The sequence below is a fragment of the Geotrypetes seraphini genome, chromosome 3 (assembly GCF_902459505.1).
Source record: "Geotrypetes seraphini chromosome 3, aGeoSer1.1, whole genome shotgun sequence".
NCBI classification, from domain to species: Eukaryota; Metazoa; Chordata; class Amphibia; order Gymnophiona; family Dermophiidae; genus Geotrypetes; species Geotrypetes seraphini.
Genome location: NC_047086.1, coordinates 242,042,050 through 242,064,704, shown reverse-complemented (window position 1 = coordinate 242,064,704; position 22,655 = coordinate 242,042,050). Strand labels below are relative to the sequence as shown.

At 41.3% G+C, this 22,655-nt stretch overlaps 1 protein-coding gene across 2 annotated transcripts in view; it reads left to right on the top strand.

The window, feature by feature from the left end:
• The window catches only part of GINM1 (glycoprotein integral membrane 1), a 103,473-nt gene that overhangs the window by 40,473 nt on the left and 40,345 nt on the right, over positions 1–22,655 (top strand). For both annotated transcript variants that reach the window (XM_033937798.1, XM_033937799.1), the window contains exon 5: positions 3,616–3,775. In XM_033937798.1, the coding sequence (XP_033793689.1) occupies positions 3,616–3,775 (160 nt within the window). The remainder of the gene's footprint in view (positions 1–3,615; positions 3,776–22,655) is intronic.

The window sequence follows — 22,655 nt, the reverse complement described above, 5'->3', positions numbered from 1 at the left end:
ATAAAGTCCTGGCGAGTAGACAGAAATAACCTTCTGGTCCTGGAATTAAGTGGATTTACAAGAAAGAAGATTAGCAAAAGTAAGAACCTAATCTTTTGTTGTCACTCGTTTTTTGTTTTCTTACTCTACCTATCTTGTCAAGCTCCTGATAGACAGGTGGAAGGGGGGGGGGAAAAACCACATCCTTAAAGGAAAGGACAATACATTTCTGAATAAACAAAGAGAATACATTTTGAAAATTCTCACCTTTTTTGGATAGCCCCCAATGAAAAGTTTGAAGATAGGCTATTGGGCATGGATTTCCTTCACGTACTCTAGTCAACAATGTCGTAACCCTACAAAGAAAGATATTTGGCAACTGGCCATCAACTCATTTGAATCTAAAATGGCCCCAACTTCAAAATTAATCAAGACTACTGTATAACCAAAAATAGCTCTCTGTTTTTAAAGATCCAGTTCTTGTTTGAAAAAATACATTGCCTCTTTTAGATTTTGATAGGCATATAAGTTTGCATCTAGACCAGGGATCTCAAAGTCCCTCCTTGAGGGCCGCAATCCAGTCGGGTTTTCAGTATTTCCCCAATGAATATACATTGAAAGCAGTGCATGCACATAGATCTCATTGGGGAAATCCTGAAAACCCGACTGGATTGAGGCCCTCAAGGAGGGACTTTGAGACCCCTGATCTAGACTGATCCATAAAGAGGGAATCTTAACACCAGTCAGAGTATTGCAAATCAGTGACTATTACATGAGCTGGCTGCTCTGGATGAATAACTTCAGGTAACAGAGTGGTCAATCTATTAGCAAGAATCTTTGCTATAAGTTTTAATTCAAAGTTAAGCAAAGAAGTTGGGAGGTAGAAGTCTACCAAAGTGGCACCCCTGCTGGGTTTTGGAATGGCAGCAATAATTGCCCAATTAGCTTACAAAGGATATTGACCATCTCTCAAAACGTGTTCATAATAGCCCACCAAGGATATTGACCATCTCTCAAAACGTGTTCTTAATAGCCCACCAAGGGCAGGGCTATATGGTCTTGTAATAATTTATAAAACTTGGCAGAAAATTCATCAGGACCACAAATACTGGTCAGGAGCATTGGTTTAAATAGGATTATCGTAGGACAAGCAGGCAGCATACGCTCACATATGGGTGACATCATCCATGGAGCCCTGGTGGCTATTCTCATATATGGGTGACATCATCCACGGAGTATGAAAAGTGGACTGTCACTTTAAGTTTTAAGAAATTTCACGACTGCCCACACCGCACATGTGTAACTGCCTTCCTGCCCGATGAGGCTCACGGTACTTCAGTTCTTCATTTTTCGTGGAACGAAGAAGTCTCTTTTTGACTGGACTCTGTTCAGTCAGTGTTGTCTTCCCGCTTCGCATTTCTTTTTTATAGTTTCTAACTTTTGTTAATATAGTTTGCTATTCTAAGTTTTTTCTTAAAAAAAAAAAAATAATAATAAAAATATTTGCCCAACCTCGAGCTCCAGCTTTGAGGTTCTGTCCCTCGGTGGGATTTCATTCACCATTGTTTAATCTCTCCAGCAAGATTTTTCCCATGTTGAAACCAACGATGGGATTTTAAAAGTTCTGCAGGTACCAAAGGCCTATTTCGATAACCGACCCCCATAATTGGGGTCTTCAGTGTTTGGGCCCTGATCACCGAATTGAATCTTTTATTAAGTGTTCCACCTTGCAAAAGTGTTCCATTAAAGCCCGTTGGATTCAAAAGGAGAAGCTGTTCAGTTCCGTTCCTACATCGACATTAGAAAATCTAGCATCGGAGACGTCAGTTACCGAGACATCCCCTTCCCAGCAAGCGTCGCAGGTCTCTTCAGCATAGAGTCTCTTGATTCAGACCATGCATTGATGCTATCGCTCTGAATGAAGGAAATAAGAAGCAACATAGATGCTGGCAAGATAAATGCAAAGCATTGATAAAGAAGGCTAAAAACAAATATGAAGAGGCAAAAAACTTATAGTAGCAGCTTTTCGGGTATATCAGAAGCAGAAAGTCTATGATGATATCCTTGGGACTGTTGGATCATCAAGGAGCAAATTGGGCAGTTAGGGAGGATAAGTTTAAAGCAGACAGACCGAATGAATTCTTTGCTTTGGTCTTTACAGAAGAAGATGTAAGAGATCTACTTAAACCGGAAAGGGTTTTCAAGGGTGATGATGAGGATGAATTGAAAGAAATCTCAGTGAATTTGGAAGACATACTGATCCAAATTGACAAGTTAGAGTGATAAATCACTTGGACCGGATGATATACATCCCAGGGTACTGAAAGACCTCAGACATGAAATTGCTGGCTGCTTTTAGTTATCTGTAACCTGTCACTAAAATTGTCTGTAGTACCTGAAGATAGGAGGGTGGCTAATGTTACGCCAATTTTTAAAAAGGGTTCCAGTGTGAACTGGGAAATTACAGACCAGTGAGCCCGACTTCAGTGCTGGGAAAAATAGTCAGAACCATTATGAAAAAATAAAATTATGGAACACATGGAGAAACATGGTTTAATGGGACAGAGTCAGCATGAGTTCAGCCAAGGGAGGTCTTGTCTCACCAATTTGCTGCATTGCTTTGAAAGTAAGAATAAACATATGAGTAAAGGTGAGCTGGTTGACGTAGTGTATCTAGATTTTCAGAAAGCTTTGGATAAACTTCCTCATTAGAGGCTCTTGAGAAAATTAAAGAGTCATGGGATTGGAGCCAGTGTTTCCTTGTGGATAAGGAATTAGTTATTGGACAGAAAACGCACTAGGTTTAATTGTCCATTTTTCTCAGTGGAGGAGGATAAACAGTGGAGTGCTGCAGGGATCTGTACTGGGACTAGTGCTATTTAATTTATTTATAAATCATCTTGAAATTGGAACGACGAGTGAGATGATTAAATTTGCAGATGACACTAAACTGTTCAAAGTTGTTAAAATGCATGTGGACTAAGAAAAATTTCAACTAGACCTTAGGAAATTGGAAGACTGGGTATTCAAATGTCAGATGAAATTTAATTTGGACAAATGCAAAATGATGCACATTGGGAAAAATAACCCAAATCATAGCTACCACTGACGGTTCCATAAGAGGAGAAGCTTCTGCTCGCAGATGCAAGCGACTTCAGGCAGGCTCCAGTGGCTTGCACAAATTACACTAACGCGCCACGAAGGTAAGGGGGGAGGAAGATAGATGCGGCCGGTAGGTAGGAAGTAGGGAGGGGCTGTGCGTGATTGGTGACCGCGCGCATTCCCTCCCTTAACTGTGGAGACATGGCCATTCACTGCTCCACGGAGCGGTGGATGGCCTTGTCCCCGTACCCGCAGTAAGCACTTTTTTTTTTACCCCCAACGTTTTGGCGGGCAGGCTAGCTGCGGGTAACAGCCACTGTGTCATTCTCTAGTGCAGTGGTCAGTTTTTCCAAAGTGTTGTCCGACAAACGATAAAAAGTATGTATGTGTATAGCATACTGTAAATAGTTTTGCTTTGATACAGTATTTTGGCATGTTAAAACATCTCTAAGACTTTGAGTTTGACCCTACTAGCCTGTTCTCCTTTGAAATATAATATGAATTTTAAAGTTACATTCTACATTTCTTTTGCAGATTCAACAAGAAGACACCACAGAGATAGAGTTTCTGGTTAATGAAGAGATGCATGTGCTCAGATACTCGAGTTTCAGCACTCCTTTGAAGGAGAGCATGCTATATTCCATCTCAAGGGACAAAGATATCCTGTTTACAGTTCCTAATCTGTCAGGAAAAGGTACTATATTGAGAAATTCAGGGTTCCCAGAACTATGCAGTGATTGCTCACTGTAATAGGGGCACTGTCAGGGGTGGGAAATTGGGGATTCTATGCGAACATCCATTTGTTTTGCATCTAATTATATGTATTCACTGTATCTGGTTCACAAATGAATGACAAGTGATTTTTATATTTCCTCTTTACCAATGAGCCTTTCAGTGGACATCATTATCAAGACTGTTTTCATTTGAAAGCCAAGTGTACATACTCTTACTAGATTGCAAATATGTAAAGTCCTTGAAATAAGCATCTTGAGCTGCTGAAACACAAAAAAGACAGAAATCTGAAGGTTGGTGGTTTTGTTGACACATAATTGTTAAAATGTATAGCACATTCAAAGTAAAGGGTGAACAAGACAGTAAGACAATAGATTTCTGTTTCAAGGGTCATGATTATTTCTCAGAGTGCAAGCAGGATAGCAAGTCCTCACTGTACAGGTGGCATCACCTAATAAGTCCTGTGTAAGAACACTACTCCAGCTTCGATATCTCTCAAAAGCTTTTGAGATTTCACATCACACATGCATGTCGTTTCTCACCTCCTGCTGCTTTTCAAGATCACCTTAGTCTTTATCTTTTTGTGAAGCCAATGGGTCAGTCTTCATGGGAGCTCATGTTAGATAGATTGTGAGCCCACTAGTTCAGTTAGGGAAAAATGATTGAGTACCTGAATGTAAACATCTTAGACAACCTCCATTGATAGGCGGTATATAAATAACAATTTTATTATTATTTTGAGAGTTTCTTCTTTAAATCCTTCATGTGGTGCCAATTCCTGTTAGCGCCTGAGGCCATTTTAAGTTTCCTTTCATTTTTTTACGTCCTGTCCAGTGTAAGCCTCTATAGGGGTCCCTTAGGCACCCCGAATAGGTATCACTTCAAATAGTCATTTGATCTTGCAGTGGCTTTCTTCTTTAATTATATATTCCAGTAAAAAGCCCCCTACAGCTTAAAGAATCGCAACCATAAGGATGGATTGGACCAGGACCAGGACCAAATCAGTTAGGTATACAACTGTTGTCTGCAGTGCCTGGGGCCCCAATTATAATCCCTCTCATTGCTTCTCTATAAGGATGGATTTGACCAGGACCAAATCAGTTAGATATACAACTATTGTCTGCAGTGCCTGGGGCCCCAATTATCCCTCTCATTACTTCTCCATAAGGATGGATTCGACAAGGACCAAATCAGTTAGATACACAACTGGTGTCTGTAGTGCCTGGGGCTCCAATTATAATCCCTCTCATTGCTTCTCCAGGGACAAGCAGGTATGATATTCTCACATAGTAATAGCCCGAGGATACATCAAGGCGTTGATCAAGGAAAAGGTCACGTACCCCTAATCAAGGAGCATTGGGATTGGCACTGACCCATTCTACCCACGCATCGTCATGGGCAGAGGAGTTATCTCCTGGATCTGAGCATCAACCCATGCCTTTACCCTCCTCAACACACACTCCCAGATTCACTTACGAGAAAAGAGAGTATTTTGAGGAGTCTCAGATATCTCATACCACTCTGAGGAGGATCTGCCAAATTTGTCAGCAAAAGAATCCTATAACATACATTCTGATCCTTATTTTCCACCTCAAAAGCGTAAGTCTCCACCAGAGAACACTTGGGCTGCAAAAACTCGAGGGAACGGTACAGATTAGGGAGTGAAGAGCTTATGTGCACGACAGAAGAGTGGGACTTGGGTGTGATTGTATGTGATGATCGTAAGGTGGCCAAACAGTTTGAAAAGGTGATGGCAAAAGCTAGAAGGATACTAGGTTGCATAGGGAGAGGTATAGCTAGTAGGAAAAAGGAGGTTTTGATGCCCCTGTATAAGACTTTGGTGAAACCTCATTTAGAATATTGTGTACAATTCTGGAGGCTGCACTTTCAAAAAGATATAAAAAGGATGGAGTTGGTCTAGAGCAGTGGTTCCCAAACCTGTCCTGGGGGACCCCCAGCCAGTCAGGTTTTCCAGATATCCCTAATGAATATGCATGAGAGAGATTTGCATACCTGTCACTTCCATTATATGCAAATCTTTCTCATGCATATTCATTAGGGATATCTGGAAAACCTGACTGGCTGGGGGTCCCCCAGGACAGGTTTGGGAACCACTGGTCTAGAGGAAGGCTACTAAAATGGTATGTGGTCTTCACCATAAGGCGTAAGGGGACAGACTTAAAGATCTCAATCTGTATACTTTGGAGGAAAGGCGGGAGAAGGGAGATATGATAGAGACGTTTAAATACCTATATAATGTAAATGCGCATGAGTCAAGTCTCTTTAATTTAAAAGGAAACTCTGGAATGAGAGGGCATAGGATGAAGTTAAGAGGTGATAGGCTCCGGAGTAATCTAAGGAAATACTGGTAGATGCCAGAAGAGGTGGTAGAGAGAGACTGTCTGAATTCAAAGGGCCTGGGATAGGCTCGTGGGATCTCTCTGAGAGAGAAAGAGATAATGGTTACTGCAGATGGGCAGACTAGATGGGCCATTCATGCTCGTAAATGAACTACCTGTTTTATTCTTCATTTAAAATCCTTGCTTAAAAAACTTTCAGAGTATGAGGAATTCCTCCCTCAGGACAAATTTAAAGAATTCCAACGGTTATCCAAGAACTTGTTTACTACAAGAGAGTTCCTAGCTAGAGGCATATTTTGATGCATTCAATGTTTTCTTCTAGAATATCAGCAGTGGTAATTGCTACACACCATTCATTTTGTCTTAGAGTTTCTGATCTGAAAACTTCAATCCAGGAGCATCTTTCGGATGTTCCTTGCAAGGGTGATGATCTGTTTGGAGACAAGGTTGAAGAAGTGACTGATAACATTTTTAAAAAACACATAGGCACCATGTCGATTTTGTCTATGCCTTCTTCTTCTAGAAGATAATCTGCTCTATTTTAAATGTTCATACTACTGCAACACGAAACGTCATTATAGTCAACCATCTTCATCATCTTCTAGGCCTGCTGGTCAGCATTCCCAAGCAAAACAACAAAAGTCTCAACCTCATTCTTGGTCCAAACAACAGAAGTCCTTTTCACTCTTTTCTAGAGAGCATTGCCTGTGTTTCCTACATTCTACCTTCCACTCTCCCCATCGGAGGTAGATTGCTCTATTTTCACCTGCATTGGACTCTTGTCACAACAGATCAGTGGGTGCTTCAAGTTGTTACTCAGGGCTATGTTGAATCAAAAAGCCTCCAAACCACCCACCAGCTCCCTCCAGAAGACCATCCTTCACCAGGAATTCTGAGCCCATCTCCATCTAAATACAATAGAACCTGTTCCTCTGCAGGGCCAGGGGGTTCTACTCCGAGTATTTCCTGATACCAAAAGAGACTAGTGGTCTTTGACCCATTCTAGATCTCCAAGGCCTAAACAAATTTTTGCTGAAGGAGAAGTTTGGCATGGCTTCTCAGGGAACTTTTCTACCCCTACTAGAAAAAGTAGATTGGCTTTGCTCTCTAGTTCTCCAAGAAGCGTACACTCACATATCCATCCTACTTGCTCACGGGCAGTATCTTCACTTCTGCATAGGTCCCTGACACTTCCAGTACAAGGTCTTGCCCTACAGACTAGCCACTGCTCCTCGTGTCTTCACAAAATGCCTAGTAGTAATTACAGCAAACCTTCCCTCATGGGGATTTCATGTATTTTCCTACTTGAATGACTGGTTGATTAAGGCTTCATAATCACAAGCATCTCAGATTACCATAATCTCAAAAGTTCATCTTCTTGAGCTTCTAGAGCTTGCTATCGACTTCTAGAAGTCGCATCTACAACTGTCTCAAACCTTGGAGTTCATAGGAGTACTCTTAAACATCATTCAAGGTCAGGCTTTTCTATTCAAGAGTGACAATTTCCTTACTTGTGTTGAACAATCTCCACCCTCAAGTGCACTTTTCTATTTCATTGGGGGGACAAGTTCCTCTGTGCATTCCTCTATTCCCTTTCATCAGGAAAACTCTACTCGGGGGCGTGGCTTGGAGGTGCACGCGAATGGTCGGGTGAAGAGGGAGCTCCCGATGAATACAGACATTTTTGTCTTAAAATAATATCGGATTATATAAATTTGCCATTTTTATCATACTAATAGTTACAATGGCTACGGGGAAGCAAAGCAAAGCTGACTCTGCGATGACTAATGCAGGAAGTGTGAAGAGATCGAAACCAGAGCCAGTAACACCATCGAAAACTCCGTTACCAAAAGATAGCAAATGGGAAGAGGAAATGTTTAAAGAAATCAAAGCAATTAAATAAATCGTTTTGTCAAACTCAAGAAAATTAAATGATTTACAAGAGGAAGTATCTACACTAAATAGGAGAACGGAGATAATGGAAATAAAAGTAAACCAACTGGAAAAGAATGTGGAGGGGTTTGAAATTGAAAGGAAGCAGTTTAAAGAAGACAGAGAGAAAATTGTTTTCCTTACCAAGGAGCTGGAGGATTGCTAAAACAGGATGAGAAGGTCGAATTTAAGAATATTAGGGGTACCGGAAGGGGTGGAGAAAGGGAATCCAATTTCCTTTTTAGAAAACTTCATAATGAAAACTTCATAATGAAAACAATTTAAATCAAAACATCCGATTGAGATCGAGCGTGCACACAGGGTCCCTATCAGAAGACCTGATAAATTTGTTGGTCTTCGCCCGCTAATTTTTAAACTTTTAAGATACCATCACGCCCTAGAGATTATTCGGCTAGCAAAGGAGAATCAAAACCTGCGGTGCCAAAATGCCAGGATCCATATCGTATCGGATTTTGCTAAATCCACAGCAGAAAGGAGGAAACAGTTTTTAGATTTAAGACCTTCGTTACGAGAAATTGGTGCTAAGTACGGTTTACTGTATCCAGCTGTCATGAAAATAACAGTGGATAATAAAACGCTTAGCTTTGACAATCCTGAGAAGCTAAAGAAGTTTTTAAGTCAAAAGGAACAACCTATGAATGAGTGAATCTGTGAGGTTTGATTTGATCCATTTTTGATTTTTCTTTTACCTTAATTCATCAGTTATTAATATAAGTATATGAGTTGGATTTTTCAATATTATTTGACTTGTAACAGTGAAAGAACCTTCAAAGTTCGACCTGAGGAGATGGAATGCTTTCAGAATTCTAAAATCAGTATATATAGTAGTATTATGCAGTGGCTATAAATTTCTGAAAGAGAAACACTAGCATTCACCTTTTTTGTCTGCTTGAGATCGGCAGGGATTAGAGGCAAGTTTTTAGGTTTAGATGCTATTATTATGCAGTCAAGAATTTGATGAAGGATTTGCAGAGGGAATATTTTAAAAGAGCAATGAAAACGAAATCGGAATACAATGTAGATATAAAGACCTTGTGTTGGTTGCTAATCCCAGCTAAGAAGATGCCGCGATAATAATATGGCTGGTGAGTTCAACCTCAAACTGCTGATCTACTTAGAGAACTTAGCACAGTGTGCAGAAGTTTCTAAGGTGCATTTAGTATGAAAACAATTAAAGTTTTTGCCTTTAGCCCATCTAACCTAAATGGTGCCGAATGGAAGGAAGTGCAGCTACTCCATTGATTGACATGGAACTTACCGCAGAAGAAAATTGCAGTCTTATCTCGCTGGATCCCTTGGATGATCTCCGGGAGATGTTCTGATTTATAATGAAAGGACACAACTTCGGGATGAACTTACTACCTTGATATTAGAACTGGGCATTCGTATAGGCCACTTAGAAAAGCAAAACGTAAGAGTTCTGCAAGCACAGCAAGTCTTCATTCATGACTATCTTGGTGATTTCGATAATAGAAGTCAGCAGGCTAATCGTAGGATTCGGAGTAAACTAGAATCTTTGGTGTTGGTGAAAAGTAGCTCAACTAATAGTGTTTTTGTTACTTGCTAAAGATCTATAACCCCGACCTGCAGTGAATATCCATATTGAGTGGACCCTTCAAGTTTTGATTGCCCTTCCGGGAACTAAGCCTTGAGATTTCGTGGTTTGTTTTAGTGACTTAAAGACCAAGGAAACCATATTGCAAAAAACTGATCTCTCAATATCCGGAAATGGGACTCGTTCAAATTCAGTTATTATGATCAATAGCTAGTCCATCTGAGTATTGAGCGTTTAATGGTGAAATCTCTGAGGTGAAACAGGTACTGAGTTGCAAAAATGAATATACTATGCATAATAAGATGAATAATTGGATAGTGGAGTTTCGGAGTTCTCTGCAATATGACTGCTGCGGTTCTATGTCGTGAGACATAGAAGCAATAATCTTATGGGGGTGTTAATGCATATTAAGACATGATGAAGGAGATTTAATGGATTTAGTTTTAAGATATTAATTCGTTCATTATTGGTGGAGCAATATACGAAGTACTATTATCTATTTCTAAACTGAAATGCATTTCACTTAGTATATGAGATTTTTATGTATGTATTTCATTGTCTCCAGGAGAAGGTTCTTTAAGATTGACTAAATTATTTCTAAGTACAGTGGTGCCTCACACAACGAACTTAATCTGTTCCAGGAGCAAGTTTGTTATGTGAAACGTTCGTTGTGTGAAACGCGTTTTCCCATAACAATACATGTTAAAAAAAATAATTCGTTCTGTAGCATAAAATATGCTAAGATGACATAAAAAAAGATAAATTTTTGGTTATTATTTTTATTTAGATACATCTAAAAACATAATTGTTTTTTAAAACAACACACATTTTTTAAATTTAAAGACAGACTAAGTAGAGTCTAATTTTACAGTGAGAGGGCAGAGTCTCAGCGGCAAAAACTGGGACTTAACTGTTCATTTTTTTTTTTTTTCTACCGTGTTTCCCCGATGATAAGGCAGGGCCATCAAATAAGACAGCCCCCCCTTTTTAGAAAAAAATGTAAAATAAGGCACCCCCCCGCAAATAAGCCACCCACCAATACCTGCGCTTACCCGAATCGGGTGGTACGGTGGGTGACTCCGTGTGGTCCCTGGCACCCCCGACACGATCGGGGCAAGAGGGAGCTCAAGCCCTCTTGCCCCCCCGACTCCCCGACACGATCGGGGCAAGAGGGAGCTCAAGCCCTCTTGCCCCCCCCGACTCCCCGACACGATCGGGGCAAGAGGGAGCTCAAGCCCTCTTGCCCCCCCCCGACTCCCCGACACGATCGGGACAAGAGGGAGCTCAAGCCCTCTTGCCCCCCCCGACTCCCCGACACGATCGGGGCAAGAGGGAGCTCAAGCCCTCTTGCCCCCCCGACTCCCCGACACGATCGGGGCAAAAGGGAGCTCAAGCCCTCTTGCCCCCCCGACTCCCCGACACGATCGGGGCAAAAGGGAGCCCAAGCCCTCTTGCCCCGCCGATTCCCCAACTCCCCGACAATATCGGGCCAGGAGGGAGCCCAAGTCCTCCTGGCCACGGCGACCCCCTAACCCCACCCTGCACTACCTTACGGGCAGGAGGGATCCCAGGCCCTCCTGCCCTCGACGCAAACCCCCCCTCCCCCCAACGACCGCCCCCCCAAGAACCTCCGACCGCCCCCCCAGCCGACCCGCGACCCCCCTGGCCGACCCCCACGACACCCCCAACCCCCTTCCCCGTACCTTTCTGTAGTTGGCCGGACAGACGGGAGCCAAACCCGCCTGTCCGGCAGGCAGCCATCGACGGAATGAGGCCGGATTGGCCCATCCGTCCCAAAGCTCCGCCTACTGGTGGGGCCTAAGGCGCCTGGGTCAATCAGAATAGGCCCGGGAGCCTTAGGTCCCTCCTGGGGGCAGGGCCTGAGGCACATGGTCGGGTTGGGCCCATGTGCCTCAGGCCCCGCCCCCAGGAGGGACCTAAGGCTCCCGGGCCTATTCTGATTGGCCCAGGCGCCTTAGGCCCCACCAGTAGGCGGAGCTTTGGGACGGATGGGCCAATCCGGCCTCATTCCATCGTTGGCTGCCTGCCGGACAGGCGGGTTTGGCTCCCGTCTGTCCGGCCAACTACAGAAAGGTACGGGGAAGGGGGTTGGGGGTGTCGTGGGGGTCGGCCAGGGGGGTCGCGGGTCGGCTGGGGGGGCGGTCGGAGGTTCTTGGGGGGGCGGTCGGTGGGGGGAGGGGGGGGTTGCGTCGAGGGCAGGAGGGCCTGGGATCCCTCCTGCCCGTAATGTAGTGCAGGGTGGGGTTAGGGGGTCGCCGTGGCCAGGAGGACTTGGGCTCCCTCCTGGCCCGATATTGTCGGGGAGTTGGGGAATCGGCGGGGCAAGAGGGCTTGGGCTCCCTTTTGCCCCGATCGTGTCGGGGAGTCGGGGGGGGCAAGAGGGCTTGAGCTCCCTTTTGCCCCGATCGTGTCGGGGAGTCGGGGGGGCAAGAGGGCTTGAGCTCCCTCTTGCCCCGATCGTGTCGGGGAGTCGGGGGGGGCAAGAGGGCTTGAGCTCCCTCTTGCCCCGATCGTGTCGGGGAGTCGGGGGGGGGCAAGAGGGCTTGAGCTCCCTCTTGCCCCGATCGTGTCGGGGAGTCGGGGGGGGGGCAAGAGGGAACCAGGCGGAGAGAGGGCAGTTAAGCGCAGTGCCTGCGCGGATGGATGCAGCTCGGGCGACTTCGTTGTGTGAAACGAAGTTCATTGTACGGATCAAGACATAAAGTTCGTTGTGCGCAGCGTTCGCTGTGCGAGGCGTCCGTTATGCGAGGCACCACTGTATATGATTTATTCTAATAAGTGAAGGTATTTATAGCATTTATCTTTCTTTGTGTATTGGTCTCATATCAATTTCATGTTGTTCTTTTAAAATAAATTTATTGATAACTAGTCTTATAGCCCATTACATTAACAGGTGCTAGAATATGTGTGTGTGTCTGTCTTTATTTCTTTCTCTCTCTCCTTAGCCACTTTCTGTATTTCTGTCTTTCTTTTTCCTTGGCTATCCACCACCACCCCTTGCCTGCTCCCCTTATTCAGCAGCAGCCCTTCTCCCTTTGTTTTACCTGCCCCCTGTCCATCATCACCTCTTTCCTGCTCCCCCTGTCCAGCAGTAGGCCTCCCTTCTTTTCCCCCCACTCTCTGTCCATCAGCACCTCTTCCCCTGTCCAGCAGCACCTCTTTCCTGCTCCTCCTGTCCAGCAGTAGGCCTCCCTTCCTTTTTCTTCCCCCTGTCCATCAGCACATCTTTCCTGCTCCCCCTGTCCAGCAGTAGGCCTCCCTTCCTTTTTCTTCCCCTGTCCATCAACACCTCTTTCCAGATCCCCCTGTCCAGCAGTACGCCTCCCTTCCTTTTTCTACCACCGTCGTCAGCACCTCTTCCCCTGTCCAGCAGCACCCCTTACCTCCTCTCACGTCTGCCAGCCGCCTGAAGCCACCGCGGCCTGCAGGCGCCACCGTGCACGCCTGAAGCCACCAGCCGCCTCGCATGCCTGAAGCCCTCCTCCCGGCAGCTGCCGCCAGCGCCGCTCTGTGAAGCCCTCCTCATGGCAGCCGCCGCTCCGCACTGCCACGCGCGCCTGAAACAGACAGCCGCCTCTCTAATATTTCCGCCATCCCTGCCACCGCGGAACCAAAGGCGTCCTGGTGTAGCTCATGCGCACTCTTGCCGGTTACAGCCCGACAAATCAGGGATCAGGGAAACACGCGGTAAGAGTGCGCATGCGCGCTTAGCATTTTATTATATAGATGTATGAACTTATTCCTTTAAGTTTGGGTAGCTAATGCATTTTACACTGTATTTTACATGGTTAAAATGTTAATATTATTTATGAAATTCTATATAAAATTATATATTATTCACTTATTAACTCAAGTAATATATTTCATCACTAATGTCAAAGATATTTATATTTGATTAGTTATGGATTAGAAAGAAATGAATATTATTTATGATAATATATAAATATATTAATATTTTATTTACTTATTCACTCAAGTACTATATTTCATTGCTAATGTAAATGGTATTTATGTCTGGTTAGTTATGGATTATATATGGTTAGGAAGAAATGAATATTATTTATGAGAATCTATAAATTAATATATTATATTTATTATTCAGTCAAGTAATAGATTTCATCACTAATGTCAATAGTATTTGAAGAATTAGGTTTTCTTTTCTAAGGGCATGATTATTAAGGTCAATTATATTTGCTTAAGGATCTTGATTATATTATTGACAAGATAGATAAAAACATGATTAATGTATTACAAAATTGATTTATATTTGTGGTCTGTTAGTGATTTTTCTGGATTTTCCTGAACTTATATGTGTGGTTCCAAGTTATTAATGTCATTATTTAGGGAGGGGATGGGTAATAGTAGAGGGTTTAATGATAATTGGGGGAGGTGTATTATTCAAGATCTATTAATATGGAAAATGGTGTTTAATCATATTTTTATTCTTTACTTATGCTTTGAAATTTGGAAGAGATATTTAATAATGAATATATATAATGGAGATTAAAATTTTTTCACTCAACGTAAATGGCCTCAATCACCCAGTAAAAAGAAAAAAAATCCTTACATTCTTGAAAAAACAGAAGGCTGATATATATTATATTATATCCAAGAGACGCATTTATCGGATATAGAATCTAAGAAACTCGAAGGGGATTCTGTAAAGCACTGTATTTTTGCCCCTGCAGTTAGGAAAAAAGCGGGAGTGGCCATTTTAATAAGTAACAATTGTTCTGCTTCCTTTCAATTGATAGATTTTGATCCCTTAGGAAGATGGATTAAGGTGGAAATGAGAATGGGAAATAATACCTTGACTTTGTTTAATGTTTATGCCCCTTATTTGAACCAAAATGATTATTTTAAGAATTTACAACAATTATTGCTCACACTGGCTGCTTCTAATTTAGTGGTAGCTGGAGATTTTAATGCTGTAATGGATTCTTTTTTGGATAAAAAACCAAGCAAAAATATAAAATCATTAGGGCTAGAGAATTTGGTACAATCTTGTGATTTAAAGGATATATGGCGTATACTTCATTTTAATGATCAGGAATTTTCTTTCTTTTCACAAGTTCATAAGTCGTTTTCAAGAATTGATTATATTTTGGGTTCAAATTCATTGGTACAGAATGTGACACAAGTTTCCATTGATCCAATTATCTTATCTGATCATTGAGGGGTGTGGATTAAATTAAATTTTGGTGAAAAAGATAAGAAATCAATATGGAGATTTGATAATACATTGGTTGCAGATTCAATTTTTCTTGAAGAATTTAAGTTAAAGATATCTGAGTTTTTCCAAATAAATACTTCAGCAGATATTAGTACAGAAATATCATGGGACGCTTTTAAAGCTACTATAAGAGGTAGTATTATTTCATATTCTGCACATATTAAAAACAACTCACTAAACAAAAATGGTAAGGAAAAATTTGTTTTCTCAACAAACTTTGTATTATGGAAATTCCAATAAGGCGGGAAGTTACTTGCAAATTATCTTAAAGCAAAGAAGAGGAAAATAAAAATTATAGCAATAAAAGATGATAAAGGAAATACACATACTTAGATTGAAAATATGTTAAGTCAATTTCTTAAATTTTATAAAGATCTGTATACTTCCGAGTCTTTTGCTGATAAAGTACAAAATGGTTTGGAATTTTAAAATCTTATAGAGGGTCCAAAACTTCCTGATCATATAAAAAAAAGTTTAGAAGAGCCTATATCATTAAAAGAATTAGAAACAGCGTTGAAATCTCTTAGAGTTGGATCCGCTCCAGGTGGGGATGGTTTTACAGTAGAGTTTTATAAATTATTTCAAAGTTCTTTACCTCATTTACTAAATTTATATCAATTTCATCTAAATAATGGTTGTATTACAGGTACTAAGGCAGAATCTTTGACTATTGTTTTGCCAAAGCCAAATAAAGATCCCACTTTGATCTCAAATTACAGGTCTATATGTTTAATTAATGTGGATGGAAAACTATTAGCTAAAACATTGGCATTGAGGTTGGCTAAGGCTCTCCCTTTTATCATTGATGTACACCAAACTAGATTCATTGCGAACAGACATTCTTCTAATAATACAAGATTGGCTTTTCACACACTAAATTTAACAAAAAACATGAATGAACCGGCTTTTACTGTTTCTTTAGATGCGGAAAAAGCTTTTGATAGAGTGGAATGGGCATTCATGTATCAGGCATTAGAGTGGTTTGGTGTAGGTTCTGGATTTATTCAAATGATTCAAACTTTGTATAGTTCTCCTATGGCAAGATTATATATTAATAATAATTTATCAGAACGTTTTAATTTGCATAGGGGAGTTAGACAGGGTTGTCCATTATTCCCTTTGCTCTTTGATATAGTTTTAGAACCCTTATTAGTAGCTATTCAACAAGCAAAGGGGATACAGGGTATTCCCCGTAATGACTGGGAATTTAAACTCTCTGCATATGCAGATGATATTTTACTTTATTTGAGAAATCCTTCCATAACCATTCCTTGTCTGTTAGAATTGATAGAAAATTTTGGAAAGTTCTCAGGATATAAAATAAATTGGAACAAGTCTGAAATTCTTCCACTTAATGTGCATTGTATAAAAAGTATGTTTGATGCATACTCTTTTTTTATCCCAGGACAAGCAGGCAGCATATTCTCACATGTGGGTGACTTCATCTACGGAGCCCCAGCGCGGACAGCTTTTCAAGCAAACTTGATTGAAGTTTCAAGTTTGCTACACTGCACCACGCATGTGCATGCCTTCTTGCCCACTAGAGGGCGCATCCCACCTCGTGGTCCTCAGTTCAGTTTTTTCCGCGGAGCCAGAAGCCCTGTGGAAATTGAGCTCCTATTTTTCTGCCTTCTGACACCGCGTCTGGGTTATTTAGCTCGGTCGCTGTGCTTTATTTGTTGTGTTTTCCTTCTTGGCCGTCGTTTATCGTCGAAAAAAAAAAAAAGGTTTATTTCTATTTGGATTAAAAACACATTAGATGATACTGTGAAAGAGAATGAAAAACTTTTATTAAAAAGGTTACAGAATTATGTGAACATTGGAATCCATTACATTTATCTTAGTGAGGGAGTTCAAGCTGTTAAAATGATGATATTGCCTGTGGCTTTTATCAATTTGGAATGATACCAGTGTTTTTTCAGGAGTTTTTTTTATAAAAAATTAAATTCCATTCTTACCAAATTTATGTAGCATGGTAAAACTCCAAGAATTGCTCTAGTATCTTTACAAAATCCAATTAAGGAGGGTGGGGTAAATTTCCCCAACTTTTATAGGTACCATCAAGCCTATATTTTAAGTCAAAGTATGAATTGGGTCCTCCCGGATCTCATTGAATATACTCCAGATTGGCTATATTTGGAATGGCGACTCATGTTTCCGTTACATCTCTGTCATGTTCTTAGTATCAAGATGCCCAGGTTATATAAGGATAATAGAATTCTAATGGATACTTGGAAAACCTTACGATTTGTTAACAATTTAACAGCTATTCCTATTAGTAAATCAACAAATCAAACCATATGGCTAAACCCCAAGATTCAAATTGGCAGATTTAAGATCATCTGGAAGCATTGGATGATTGCAGGAATACGGACTTTAAATTATATTATTTCAAATGCTGAATTGTTTGATTTTACACAGTTGCAACATAAATTTGGCTTAAATAAATCACAAAGTTTTAGGTGGTTGCAATTGAAGCAGGCCATTCAGGTGGGGTTCCCTGAATGGAGAAGTCTTAGTACCCAATACAGTTTGGAATTTTTATGCTTTCAGGTGAACTTTATGGGACACAAGGCCGCACAGTGGTATAAAATTATTAGTGAATATGTTAAAAAAAAGGCTAAAAATGGTCTTAGGGATATTTGGAGCATTGAGATTAAGCATCAGATTTCAGCATCTCAATGGCCACAAATTTGGTCTTGGAGGATGAGATGTACAATGTCTGCATCTATGAGACAAGCATGGTTTTTTCTTTTGCATAGAGTATTTTGGACCCCGGTTAGATTACAGAAGTTAAATAGTTCAAAGTCTAATAGATGCTGGCATTGTAACATTGAAGTAGGGACTTTAGATCATCTTTTGTTTCACTATCCCTATATTTTAGCCTTTTGGAATTCAATTTGGAATCAAGTAAATTGTTTATTGGAAAATTACGTAGCATTATCTTATGATACCATAATATTTGGAATATCGATGAGAAAAAAGAGCCGGATATCAGCGAATAACAATAAACTTTTATTGATAATGACAGGAGTCGCCATTCAACATATTACTAGGAATTGGAAAGATCATAGTAGGGGCGTGGCCTGATCGCCGCGGAGACTACACGTATGTAGTGACAGCTCCTCATATCCGCACCTAATAACAATCAGAATCGTGCTTTTATTTTTTATAATTTTTGTTTTGTTGGATATATTTCGCTGCCGAAATCGACTTACAGCCTCTGAAACTAACAAAAACTGAAAGAAAAGCGGCCCGTATTCAATCGCGCTGCCTAGCAACAAGAGGCCCGGTCATGTGATGCAGCTGATTTGAAAAAAAACGACTGCTTCTGAATTTTCTAACCCACGACCTCCACACGCCTACCCAGATAAAACACATAAATTTGCCCAGACCATCTCTGCTCCCTCTGGGGTTTTCGCAGTATTTGTGTGTGAAGCCTCCGATTAGTATCAGGCACGCCGGTAAGATCAGCGAAAACGCCGAAACACAATCTCTACCTGCACCGTTCTTAAAAAGTCCTGGGTCATGGCGAGGTCGTAGGTACACCGGTGGTGCGAAATCTTAGCTTTCAATAAGCAAAATCGGCGAAACCGGCACATAGGGGGGGAAAAAAAAAAAAAAAGAAAATCTCTTCAGCGCTGCTGCTCAAGAATAAGAAGCCTGAGGTCACAAGTATTCCTGAAGCTCTCTAGCCTGCCTAACGAATAAACTTTAACTTTAATCGAACTGTTTCTGCTTCACCTGTGGGTCTCTCTCGACGGCTGTGTATATGTGGGGCCATTTAAAAGTGCGCATCAGACAGGAATGCCGGTAAGATCGGCGAAAACGCCTAAACATAAATCAGCCTGCCCCGTGCTCAAAATGACGGCGTCACCGACTCCCGCTCTAACATCGACACACTGGGGTGAATGGGCCCAGGAAATTTAAAAAATGGTCACCGCGGCCCTGGAAGATAAACTTCTTAAATTACAGGCGGCTGTAGACTGTATTAATGATCGATTTGAAGCACATACTGGTCGTATTGCAGCAGTGGAGCAGAGGGTGACTGAAAACGAAGATGCAGCATTGCAAGATCGTGAAAAAGTGATTCTTTGCAGAATCAAGTGGCAACATTGACAATACGTTTGGATAATCAGGAGAACCGTCAACGCCGCAATAATCTATGAGTTGTGGGACTACCTGAATTTCGTGCTGACCAAGATCTCTACCACTTTTTTCAGATCTGGCTCCCAAAAAAACTTGGTCTGATGACCCCAGAGACTGGATTTTTATGCGAACGGGCACACCGCTTGGGCCAACGTATGGAAGATAACAACCGCTTGCGAGCAGCAATTGCTAGATATATAAACTGGAAAGACAAAGAGCTCATCATGCAAGCCTTTTGGAAATATGGTCGACTTGAATATGAAGGTCAAAAACTGCTATTATTTAATGACTATTCCTTACATGTATCCACTCTTCGCAAAGAGATGGTGCCGTTATGTTCCACGCTTCACCGTCGGGGAGTGCGGTTTGCACTTGTGTACCCGGCGTCTCTACGCATATGGAGAGATGGGAAACTACACACTTTCACAGACAAAGTAGCCGCACAACTATTTATAGACTCTATACCTGTGATTGTGGCCAGCGGTACCCCAATGATGGATCCAGCGGTTTAATTCTACTTAACATCAACTGTGCAGTTTCATCTGAGTTCTATGTCTACTCAAATCAATTCCAGACTTGATATCTCAGACTGTGCCAATAAGTTCTTATCTCACCATGCTATGTAATGAAATACATATATTGTATAATCTGCTAAGTTAAGCACACTAGCTGATGCCCCGGCGTTGCACGGGTATTTAATTATAGCAATAACACTGTAAATGGATTCAAATAAAGATACTTTATAGTGGTGAATGAAATTATTTTTTTACAGCTTAATAAAAAGTACAATATTCAAATTATAATGTGAAATATTTGACAAAATGAATACAATACAACTAACGCAAAACGTGATTATAAACAAAATTTTTAGTTTCACCTCCTGGAGCAAGAACATATAAATTCTTGGGTGAACCCACCCTTGAGCAAGCAACATAAAGCTGAAACAAGGCTGCCCTGTGAACTTCTAAAAGCTAAGTTACCATTTCATATTCTGCTCTTTTCACTGGTTTTCAGCATTATATCTGCTTAATTTCTCTTCTCCTCCCTGTTTCTTACTAAAAAAAAAATATAAAAAAGCACAAAAAAATCCTTCTCTTTCCTCTGTTAAATCTTATTTCTTCTTCCTGCAGTTTTGTTTAAAATACTGTGTTTTAGGTGGTATAGAGCCTATATTTCTGGTGTCTGTGGCTCAGGGGGACTAAAGTAGAGAAAATCCTGTTATAAATCCTGTGTTTTAGGGTAGCACTGATAGAACCTGCGTTTTTGTTTAAAATACTGTGTTTTAGGTGGTATAGAGCCTATATTTCTGGTGTCTGTGGCTCAGGGGGACTAAAGTAGGGAAAATCCTGTTATAAATCCTGTGTTTTAGGGTAGCACTGATAGAACCTGCGTTTTTGTTTAAAATACTGTGTTTTAGGTGGTATAGAGCCTATATTTCTGTCTTACCAGTATTCAGCCATTGTTTTCTGCTGATTAGGTGGAGAAGGGAGGGGTTCTGTTTTACTTCTAAGGTTAATTGCATTATCTTTGGGACATTGCTGAAACAAGGCTGCCCTGTGAACTTCTAAAAGCTAAGTTACCATTTCATATTCTGCTCTTTTCACTGGTTTTCAGCATTATATCTGCTTAATTTCTCTTCTCCTCCCTGTTTCTTACTAAAAAAAAAAATATAAAAAAGCACAAAAAAATCCTTCTCTTTCCTCTGTTAAATCTTATTTCTTCTTCCTGCAGTTTTGTTTAAAATACTGTGTTTTAGGTGGTATAGAGCCTATATTTCTGCCTTACTAGTAGTCTTACTTATAGTCCCACCAACCCCAGGGACCACTATTCATATATAGAGACCCATATAATCAGGACTTCACAACCAATCAAGATGACCTTTATTCTATGCAATCACTGTGGTGCTTTAATTCCAAGACATACTATTTGGAGGCTTAAGGCTTGCCCCATCTGTCTTCAACTTGCCAGTATTAAGGAGGAGCTCTGCAAACTTAAACAGGAATTGAATACAATTAAAGCAGCTTCCATCACTCCACAAAATCATACCAACTTACCACCTCTACCTCAAAGAATAAAACAGCCCAGGAATAAATGGGTCACAGTAGGCTCAGGAAGACTGCGACATGTAACACAGAAACATCCACCTTCACTAATATTACCTCTACAGAATTCCTTCGCTCCACTAGTGCACTGCGATACTCAGGAAAACAGAAGGGAGGTGGGACTGGAACCAATGAAGGAAACTCAAGAGAACAAGAGCACCCTAAGTACAAATAAAAAAGCCAAAAACAGAAAACTATTACTGTTGGGGGATTCCATCATCAGAGGCATTAACCTTGGAACACAGGGCGAGGAGACCAAAATAGTGAAATGTCTTCCAGGATCCTCAGCTACCAGGAGTTCCAGGCAAATACTGACTATAGTTAAGGAAGAAACTAAGGATTTTAACACTGATGTTGTTATCCATCTGGGAACAAATGACCTGGCCAACAACTCCACACTTGCAGCACAGAAAGCTTTTCGGGAGCTTGGTGAGGGCGTGAAACCTTTTGTAAAGACTTTAGCTTTTTCTGAAATACTGCCTGCATATGGAAAAGGAGAGCAAAGAGTGAAAAACACAGAGGACTTTAATAGATGGCTCAGAGCCTGGTGTCATCAAGAAGGCTTCAGGTACATAGGAGGATGGGGAAATACATGGAAGGACAAGAAGCTATATTGCACTGATGGGCTACATATTACTACAGCAGGAAAAAGAAACCTTGCAGAGAAATTTAGACAATATTTTTCCAGGCATTTAAACTAGAAGGTGGGGGTGGTGTATGTACGAAGGACAATTATAAAGACCACCCCCGGCAAAAGAAAAGATGTGATAGTAGTAAAGGCTGCAACATAAGCAATATCAGCAACTCATTTCTTAGTATTGCAACGGAAAGTGAAACGACACAAAAATCCATACGAAGAAGGAGATTATCGCTGAAAAATAGCTGGAAAGCGATGACCACAAATGCTCGCAGTCTAAGCAACAAAGTTCATGATCTGCAAGCCCTGATATTAGAGGCAGATCTAGATATTGTTGCTATCACAGAGACATGGTTCAGTGAATCACATGGATGGGATGCAAACATACCGGGATATAATCTTTTTAGGAAGGACAGAGATGGTCATAAAGGTGGAGGAGTAGCTCTCTATGTAAAGATCAATATCCAAGCGACCGAAATGCAAGGGACCTGGGGAGAGGAAGAAGCGATATGGATTGCTCTGAAAAGAGAAGATGGAACTTCTATCTACGTGGGTGTAGTCTACAGACCTCCGACTCAATCGCAGCAAATTGATAAGGATCTGATTGTGGATATCCAAAAGTTTGGAAGGAAAGAGGAGGTTCTGCTGTTGGGAGACTTCAACCTGCCGGATGCGGACTGGAATGTTCCGTCTGCGGAATCGGAAAGAAGTAGGGAGATTGTGGATGCCTTTCAAGAGGCTCTGCTCAGACAAATGGTGACGGAACCCACAAGGGAAAAAGCAATATTGGATCTGGTCCTCACAAATGGAGAGAGTATCTCTAATGTTCGAG